Source organism: Oncorhynchus kisutch, linkage group LG9, assembly GCF_002021735.2.
Source record: "Oncorhynchus kisutch isolate 150728-3 linkage group LG9, Okis_V2, whole genome shotgun sequence".
Lineage (NCBI taxonomy): Eukaryota > Metazoa > Chordata > Actinopteri > Salmoniformes > Salmonidae > Oncorhynchus > Oncorhynchus kisutch.
Genome location: NC_034182.2, coordinates 33,354,552 through 33,364,533, shown reverse-complemented (window position 1 = coordinate 33,364,533; position 9,982 = coordinate 33,354,552). Strand labels below are relative to the sequence as shown.

Below are 9,982 nucleotides of genomic sequence, written 5' to 3'. Positions count from 1 at the left end.
GATCAGTATGTTAATCTTAATTTTGAACTATTATTTCTTCACGTTTTAGGCACAGCAATGTTCCAAAACACCTTTCTAAAACACCACAAAAATCTATATTTCTTCGATTTTTCCCAGACCTCAAAAGTGGTCTCGTAATGTGGTTTAAGCATCGCTATGGATTTAGAGCATCCAATTTGGTTGTTTATCTTTTTTTTAAGTTTCAGATTTCTTTAAAAAAAATCTGAAACTTGTGAATTTCTTAGTTGACAGCCTCTTGTATCTGTTTCAATAGTAGGTCTACTATTAGCCTACTTGCACAGTACAACTTGGGTTGACCTGACTGCGAAAAACCAGGATGGGATTGATAATTTTAGGTCAGAGAGTATAGCTAGTTTTTCATCCAGTTGGCGACAGATTTTCATGCGAATATTTTTTTAATATGCATAAAGAAAATATACGCATTTTCCCACCAGTGGCGTTTCCACCAAATAGATTTGTTGAGGATAAAAGTCAGTGCGTGATGACGTGATGCACACAACATGTACGCGATTTAGTGTTAAAAATCTAATGTTCAATGCGTTTACGTCGCATTTTCAACTCTATCGTTAGTTTGGTCACAAAAACTGTTAAATAGCAAATGTGCCTACTCTGATGTTGACACGTGGCCAACAGCTGGCAGATAGTGAGGGTAGACTAGTGATGAGGTTATGGCTAAATCAGTCATGCATCGATCACCATGTCACCAGAATCAGACCCTCAATATTTATTTAAAAGGAGCATCAAGATTACCATGCCCTTTCACCACCCTGTAAAGTTCAATAATTGACTTAATATGTAGCCTAATAAACTGCATGGTTTCCAGAGTCGTAGCTGGAGGACCACACAACATGTCATCGCGTGACTCATTATGTTTATATCAATATTTACGCATAAAAGTGTTTCCACCACAATTTCTCGCATAATTAATTTTACTGACACAAAAATATCCCATGTGCGAATTAACAAATTATATTTCGGTATTTATAAAATTGTTCTTAAACTACCCGTTTTCATCACAGCTGTCGTGATTTTTATATGGAATGAAACTGGATGGAAACGTGGTTTGTATCACTATTTCTCATAGCATTTTTCTCACAGGGCGCCTTTCCTTCCCTGGGCGCGCCGTTTGAATTTTTGGGGGGCAAAATGATTATACCCACTTCTCCAGTCACCACTAAACCACTGGTTCAGGTAGACGGGTATTGTTCAAAAACGCTTCCTTCTTTCCTACCTCGATCACTGTTCTAACATGACAGAATAGATAAAAGCTGTGTATTGGAGTCCTTGCTAACACATATGCAATTGTGATAGGCCAGTGATTTCCTAAAGTAAGGAAGGGTGCATCTGTAGAGTATTTGAACAGGGCCATTACCCTCATCAGCCCTTCATCCAGCCATTCTGAAACCAAACGGATGTTTGTCTCAACAACACCAGGTACAGGTACCTTGTTTGTCTTCTACATACATGACAGTTAATTCTCACTCCATTCAGAAAACACTCTTAAACGTTGAGCAATCAAATCAAAAACAAAGATTTCATGAGAGGGAAACATAAACAGGATGTTAAAACAACAACAACTTATATTAAAGGAAGAAAGAAAGGAAAGTCTAGAAATCAAAATAGAGCAAAACACAAAGTTCATAGAGTTGGTAAGGTTCTAATCAATGTGTTCATATCTGGAATGGAAACAGAATGGGCTAAAAATAAATAGTTTATAGACATATAAATCTATACCTTGACTTAATGCACAGCTTTAGAAATGGTTGTCAATTAATGTTTAATGGCACTCCGTTAAATGTATAATCTGACTCCATTAAATCATCGTGGCCATGATACATTCAAGGAATGAAAATTGGCAGATAATTATGGAATTGTGATTTAGTGTTATGGTAATGTATTTAAAAAGATTTTTCTGTAATGTGTTTTACTCCCACTGTCTGTGTAATATGAACTCAAATATTGGAAGATAGACACCTTTCCCTTAGCTGGCTCATCAACCAGTGAAGCTATTCTTGTTCTTCATCTGTGTTCAAAATACTATAGTTTAGTCTAGTAAATGACCAACAGCAAAACAAAAACAAGTGCTGTTACTTAAATCCAATGAATTTACATAATCGAAACAGAATAGCTGACACTTTTTCATGGTGACAAAAAGTTAAACAATTTGTTATTACCAAAAGCCAAAAGCTAGAGACCAACACCCTGTTTACAACAAAGCAGAGAGTGTACACCTTTTGTACATTATACCTAAAGCCAAAGCTCTGTTCAAACAACGTGACTAGACAGCAACAGGTTAATAGGTAGGTTAGCTGCACAGAATGGTGTTAGGGCAGCGTTTCCCAAATCAAACCTCGGGACCCCAACGTGTGCACCTTTTGTTTTTTGCCTTAACACCACATCTGATTCATATTATCAAAAGCCTGATGATTAGTTGAATCAGCTGTGTAGTGCTGGCACATAAAAACAAAATGTGCACCCCTTGGGGTCCCAAGGACCGAATTTGGGAAACACTGTTATGGTCAGACTGAACGCTACCCTCAGGAGAACAGTGGGAAGGAGGAGGAGTGGAATGTGGTCTGGTTCCCATCACCTCCTTGCCCTCTGTTCCTATCATTACACTGCATCATATCCTGTTTCTAAAACCTGTCCTACTGGGCCATTATCCTGACATGAACAGGAAGCGAATGGAGTATTTTCTATGAACTACATTTCACTCTATTGAACACACCCCAAGTGGTCCCCTCCACTCCAATGGGCTAGAATGACATGAGTGTGTTGTCTGTGTAATGTAGTGCCTTTGTACTGATGTGCAAATAACATAATGAAGAAACCTATCTGTAACCAAATGCAAACTAAGGGAAATAATTTCATTGGTCTTCCGTGCAAAAATAATGTACTATTTCATATTGTCATGATATCCAAAATAAATCTAAAGTTTTCAATCAAATCAAAGGCTTTGTTGAAAAATATAAGTACTTACTCATCAGAGCTAGTAATCCTGATTTAATCTGATGTCATTATGAAAATAAGACTTCCATGAGAAAATGATCTACTTTGTGGAACAATCCATTAGTTCTCCATAAACTCCTCTAGCTACTGTTCTTGACTAAGGTTAGTGCCTTAAGAAAACCACAGGAAAACAAACATTATACAAAAACCTCCTTAAAATGGTCCAACTCAAAAATAACGACCCAAGTTTAAAACTGTTTGGCACCGACTGTGTCTATTCATAGTTGTCCGATGAGAGGCAACCAGAGTCTTTTACTACTAACCACTGTAAACCAGTTGGAAAGTAGCTAGTCATGTAGCGTCATACCCTTCATATCTCAGTTATTTCAATACGTGTTGTGCATGTCAGGCAATTGGGGAGATGATATTCAATCCCTGGTATAATATCTATTGTGGTCAGTACTAATATCATTTTGATGCAGGCTTTTCTTTAGGCAGCTGTATTCCCAGCCTGGGTCCTTCTAGGTATGACGATGGAAGTGGATGATGTCATGGCGTGTCCCGTCACTTTACGGATGGGGATGGAGGTGGCTGTTGACTGATGGTGGTGGTCCTCTGATGTGTGTGTGTCTAGACCAGTAGTCGCAGCAGGAAGGACAGGGCGGCCCCGATGGAGAGGCCCAGGGCCAGGAAGAAAGTCATCAGGGCCCCGGCCGTCTCTGCATCTTTAGGAGCCACCAACCTCGGAGGAGACGGAGAGAGAGACAGGCGTGTATTCATAAGCATACTGCAGCAAAATTATTTGTCATGGAAAAATAAAACACAAGCATTTCTTATTGGACAAATTTGGGTAGGCCCCTTCCGGTTTCTGCTCGTGTGGTTCCTATTGAATACACCGCAGATATAGGGTAGGTTTTGTTGTGGTGTTACAGTGGCAACAAGGAAGTTGGCATGGTCGGGTGAGAGAAAAAATATGTCAGGTGACTGAAAGAAAACTCCAGAGTGTGTGTGGGAGAGAAGTGGTACCAAGAACTTGCTAAGCCAAAGGTGACTAAAGAAGAGTGACAAGTAGATTGGATTAGTCAATACGTGAATAACTGGCATAATGTTATGACAGGGGACTGTCACGTATGGTGCGCGCGCGTGTTACTTCTACTCACTGTGGGGCGTAGGACATGGAGAGGCAGACGCAGTATCCGTTGGAGAGGGAGAAGAGCATCATGATGAAGGCGAAGGCAGCGTCGTGGGAGAAGAGGACGGGGAGGTAGGAGCGGCTCTGGACGTTACAGAACATCAGCAGGGGAACAAACACCACCCTGGAGACCACCAGCCCCGGGAACAGACAACTCTCCTTGGGGGGCTGCGGTCCACATACACAGAGAAATGTTACTGATATACAAGGTTGGATAGACACAACAAAATCATTTTGAATAATAACTAAATGTAATACTAAGAACTAAAACTTTCGTGCTGGGAAAGAAAGTGAAGGATTATAAAACACTGAGAAACCTCGAAAGTTGTTACATAAATCAAATCCATTGTGATCCTATCAAATGTGTAATAAAATGACATTAATCCACAGAGATGAAATGGGATCAGACACCTACCCACTGGACCAGGGTGGTGACAGTTCTGCCGATCCAGTCACACACGTTGAAAATGAGGAAGCAACACACAGAGATGAAATAAGGTTCTGATGGGAGGAAGAGGGAGAGAGGTGCTTCAGAGTTTTACATCTCATGCATATTAAGCATACAGTATACATATCTACACTCTTAGAAAAAAAGGTGCTATCTAGAACCTAAAAGGGTTATTCGGATGTTCCCATGGGATAACTTTTTAAAGAACCCTTTTTGGTTACAGGTAGAAAATGGTTCTACCTGGAACGAGAAAGGGTTCTCTTACGGGGACAGCCGAAGAACCCTTTTGAAACTGATTTTTCTAAAAGTGTATACATACCCCATTTCCCAGGGTATATGGTCTTGACGTCCACAGTGACGGCGGGGAACACAGCGAGAGTGACGGTGAAGACAAAAACAACACAGAAAGCCATCACCCATATCTGGAAGAGAGAGAAAGGGACAAGGTAAGAAATATAGTGGAAACTCTCCGATGCTTAAACTCCTCTGGTGCTTTTAATGCATGTTGGGGAGTGAACAAGAGCACACTTCAGAAAAGGGTAGGGAATTGGACCTCAACTATACACCAGAGCCATATATTTAGAAAATAAAAAATACATAAATAAATATATGACCAGTAGAGAGCCTGCTGAGTAACAACAGAGGTCAGCATTACCTTTTTAAACACCTCCATGACGGTGGACTTCCTGTCCCTGACCTCAGCCTGCTCCAGGGTTAAGAAGGCCTGCTTGGGACTGACCCTAGCCCCTTTTAGCTCCACCTCCTCGCCACTGGCACCTCCATTGGCCAATGAGCCATTGGCGTGGCCATACAGCTTGCCGTTCCCCGCCGTGCCACTCTCTGTCACTGGAAGAAAGAGAAAGATTTCAGGGAAAATAGATTGACTTGACCTAACACTGACCAATCAACAGGCAGAGGTAAATGAGTGTGGGAGTGAGTGATGGCAGATGTCATTATAAAAGGGAGGGAGGGATAGACACTAGTTTCTGGAGCCCACCAGACTACTACATTATCTGTTAAGAATAGGGCCAGGAGTTTTTCCTCACCCCATGACCTCATTAGGAAAAACTGGACCAAGCTATAGCTGAATTACTGTAGTCCCTGATCCCTCCAGGACCGATATTGAACAGCCCTGGCTTTCCTAGACCTTTGTTAATTTCCATGGAAACATCTATTGACGTTAACAGGAGAGTGATGGGGTGGTTTAATAGTGTCTGATCTGTAAATGTCCCACAGGGCAGCTCTTTGTCTGGGAGAGGTTGCTGCACTAATTGGATAAATGTGAATAAACTGGGCTAATGGGATAATGATCTGTTGAATCAGTTCCATTCAGACCATGGCCTGTATGCATCTTGCGTCTTAGAGTAGGAGTTCTGATTCGCCTTTGCCTTTTAGATCACAATTAAATGGACGGGGGAGACCTGATCCTAGATCAGCACTCCTGCTCTGAGATGTTTGGATATGTACAACCAATGTTCCCAAGCCCGAGACTGCCGCACAGCTCAGTGCCAAAAACAATTAAAGGGAACTTTGCATACAACCCCTGAGTGTAAAGGAGAGTACTAGCAGTGCCAATCTGCACTGCTGTGGATGGTCATTGGTGAGATATATGAGCACAAAATAACCCACATCTTTCACTATGAATGGGTGTCTCTCACAGCTTTCAGCAGCCTCACCTTTCAGCAGCTCATCTGCAGTCTCCACCTCATAACTCCTGCTCTTGTCCAAGTAAAACTGGGCAAACTCCTGGATGAGACCGGAGCAGAGGCCAAATGAGACAGACTGAACATTCTCTGACCTTGAACACAGATTCCTCAGGTAAAACAAAGTCATGCCGTACTGCAGTATGGTCAGCTACAGGCCCAGGGTCTGTTCTGAGGCCCAACCTGTGGTATCTACCAGGGCTTCTATTACATTCTAGTCCTGTAAAGCTGAGCAACTCACCAGGCGAGGCAGTAAGAGATAGCTAAGCAAAGTGATCAGGGTTCCTACACACGGCGTGATGAAATAACCCAACGCAGCCGTCTCAGGGTCCGTATCACCTGTCACACACACACAACCACAACCACAACCACACACAACCACAACCACACACACACACACAAAATAGAAAGGAGAGGTCAGAGAACTACTTACAAGTGGAGTTGCAGAGGCCACATCATACTCATTTGTCTATAGTTTTTTTTATTTGATTTGACAACTCAAAATACATGAAATGTTACACCAGGCAAAAGATACATATAGGATCATTTGAAGATATACAGATATATACACAAAAAAAAGTCTAGAGACTATTTCTACTGTGATCCTCTGTTGGTTAGAAAGATGGGCACTCTATTTCATACATTCAATCATAGATAATGTTCAAATATACATATATATAAAGCAAATATACACACCTACACTTTATATACAGTCGTGGCCAAAAGGTTTGAGAATGACACAAATATTAATTTTCACAAAGTCTGCTACCTCAGATTGTAAGATGGCAATTTGCATATACTTCAGAATTTTATGAAGAGTAGTCAGATGAATTGCAATTAATTGCAAAGTCCCTCTTTGCCATGCAAATGAACTGAATCCCCAAAAACATTTCCACTGCATTTCAGCCCTGCCACAAAAGGACCAGCTGACATCATGTCAGTGATTCTCTCGTTAACACAGCTGTGAGTGTTGACAAGGACAAGGCTGGAGATCACTCTGTCATGCTGATTGAGTTTGAATAACAGATTGGAAGCTTCAAAAGGAGGGTGATGCTTGGAATCATTGTTCTTCCTCTGTCAACCATGGTTATCTGCAAGGAAACACGAGCCGTCATCATTGCTTTGCACAAAAGGGGCTTCATAGGCAAGGATATTGCTGCCAGTAAGATTGCACCTAAATCAACCATTTATCTGATCATCAGGAACTTCAAGGAGAGTGGTTCAATTGTTGTGAAGAAGGCTTCAGGGTGCCCAAGAAAGTCCAGCAAGCGCCAGGACCGTCTCCTAAAGTTGATTCAGCTGCGGGACCGGGGCACCACCAGTACAGAGCTTGCTCAGGAATGGCAGCAGGCAGGTGTGAGTGAATCTGCACGCACAGTGAGGCGAAGACTTTTGGAGGATGGCCTGGTGTCAAGAAGGGCAGCAAAGAAGCCACTTCTCTCCAGGAAAAACATCAGGGACAGACTGATATTCTGCAAAAGGTACAGGGATTGGACTGCTGAGGACTGGGATAGTCATTTTCTCTGATGAATCCCCTTTTTGATTGTTTGGGGGCATCTGGAAAAAAGCTTGTCCGGAGAAGACAAGGTGAGTGCTACCATCAGTCCTGTGTCATTCCAACAGTAAAGCATCCTGAGACCATTCATGTGTGGGGTTGCTTCTCAGCCAAGGGAGTGGGCTCACTCACAATTTTGCCTAAGAACACAGCCATGAATAAAGAATGGAACACATCCTCCGAGAGTAACTTCTCCCCACCATCCAGGAACACTTTGGTGATGAACAATGCCTTTTCCAGCATGATGGAGCACCTTGCCATAAGGCAAAAGTGATAACTAAGTGGCTCAGGGAACAAAACATCGATATTTTGGGTTCATGGCCAGGAAACTCCCTAGACCTTAATCCCATTGAGAACTTGTGGTCAATCCTCAAGAGGAGGGTGGACAAACAAAACCCCACAAATTCTGACAAACTCCAAGCATTAATTATGCAAGAATGGGCTGTCATGAGTCAGGTTGTGGCCTAGAAGTTAATTGACAGCATGCCAGGGAGGATTGCAGAGGTCTTGAAAAAGAAGTGTCAACACTGCAAATATTGACTCTTTGCATGATCTTCATGTAATTGTCAATAAAAGCCTTTGACACTTATGAAATGCTTGTAATTATACTTCAGTATCATAGTAACATCATAGTAACATCTGCCAAAAAATATCTAAAGACAATGAAGCAGCAAACTTTGTGGCAATTAATATTTGTGACATTCTCAAAACTTTTGGCCACGACTGTACAAATGTATGTGGACACCCCTTCAAATGAGTGGATTTGGCTATTTCAGCCACATCTGTTGCTGACAGGTGTATAACATTGAGCACACAGCCATGCAATCTCCATTGACAAAAATTGACAGTAGAATGGGCTTACTGAAGAGTTCAGTGACTTTCAACATGGCACCGTCATAGGATGCCACCTTTCCAACAAGTCTGATCTTAACATTTCTGCCCTGCTAAAGCTGCCCCGGTCAACTGTAAGTGATGTTATTGTTAAGTGGGAACTTCTAGGAGCAACAACAGCTCAGCCGTGAAATGGTAGGCCACACAAGCTCACAGAACGGGACCGCCGAGAGCTGAAGTGCGTAGCTCGTATATATCGGCTGTCCTCAGTTGCAACACTCAATACTGAGTTCTAAACTGCTTCAGGAAGCAACGTCAGCACAAGAACTGTTCATCGGGAGCTTCATGAAATGGGTTTCCATGGCCGAGCAGTTGCACACGAGCCTAAGTTCACCATGCGCAATGCCAAGCGTCGGCTGGAGTGGTGTAAAGCTCGCCGCCATAAGACTCTGGAGCAGTGGAAACGCATCCTCTGGAGTGATGAATCACACTTCACCATCAGGCAGTCTGACGGACAAATATGGGTTTGGCGGATACCAGGAGAACGCTACCTGCCCGAATGCATAGATCCAACTGTAAAGTTTAGTGGAGAGGGAATAATGATCTGGGGCTGTTTTTCATGGGTCAGGCTAGGCCCCTTAGTTCCACTGAAGGGATATCTTAACGATACAGCATAAAATGACATTCTAGATGATTCTGTACATCCAACTTTGTAGCAACAGTTTGGGGACAGCCCTTTCTTGTTTCAGCATGACAATTCCCCCCGTGCACAAAGTAAGGTCCACAAAGAAATGGTTTGTTGAGCATCTCTGATGTGAGTTTTGCATGTTTATTTACAAGTAGTTGTTTGTATATTTGTGGGTTCTAGATATTTGTTTGTGTGTGTGACTCACTGGCTATGGAGACCAGCATGGCGATAGCAGCGAAGGTGCCGGCCAGCCCCTGCCCACTCATGAACACAGCGCTGTACTTCTGAGGAAGGAGGCCCACCAGGCCAAACAGACTGCCCTGTAGCACCGCTCCAAACGCTACAAGGTGAGCGAGAGAGAGAGAGAGAGAGGGTGAGAGAGAGAGAGAGAGGGTGAGAGAGAGAGAGAGGTGAGAGAGAGAGAGGAGAGAGAGAGAGAGAGAGAGGGTGAGAGAGAGAGAGAGAGAGAGAGAGAGAGAAGAGAAAAGAGAGAGAGAGGGTGAGAGAGAGGGTGAGAGAGAGAGAGAGAGAGAGAGGAGAGGGTGAGAGAGAGAGAGAAGAGGTGAGAGAGAGAGAGAGGGTGAGAGAGAGAGAG

General features: G+C 42.8%; 1 protein-coding gene across 1 annotated transcript in view; it reads right to left on the bottom strand.

The window, feature by feature from the left end:
* Window positions 1-732: 732 nt before the first annotated feature.
* The window catches only part of LOC109897094 (equilibrative nucleoside transporter 2), a 30,921-nt gene continuing 21,671 nt past the window's right edge, over window positions 733-9,982 (bottom strand). The window contains exons 6-13 of the mRNA XM_020491631.2: window positions 9,593-9,727; window positions 6,555-6,652; window positions 6,287-6,356; window positions 5,266-5,456; window positions 4,930-5,032; window positions 4,578-4,663; window positions 4,131-4,330; window positions 733-3,712 (exon numbers count right to left, since the gene is read on the bottom strand). Of these exons, the coding sequence (XP_020347220.1) occupies window positions 3,601-3,712; window positions 4,131-4,330; window positions 4,578-4,663; window positions 4,930-5,032; window positions 5,266-5,456; window positions 6,287-6,356; window positions 6,555-6,652; window positions 9,593-9,727 (995 nt within the window). The 3' untranslated portion in view covers window positions 733-3,600. The remainder of the gene's footprint in view (window positions 3,713-4,130; window positions 4,331-4,577; window positions 4,664-4,929; window positions 5,033-5,265; window positions 5,457-6,286; window positions 6,357-6,554; window positions 6,653-9,592; window positions 9,728-9,982) is intronic.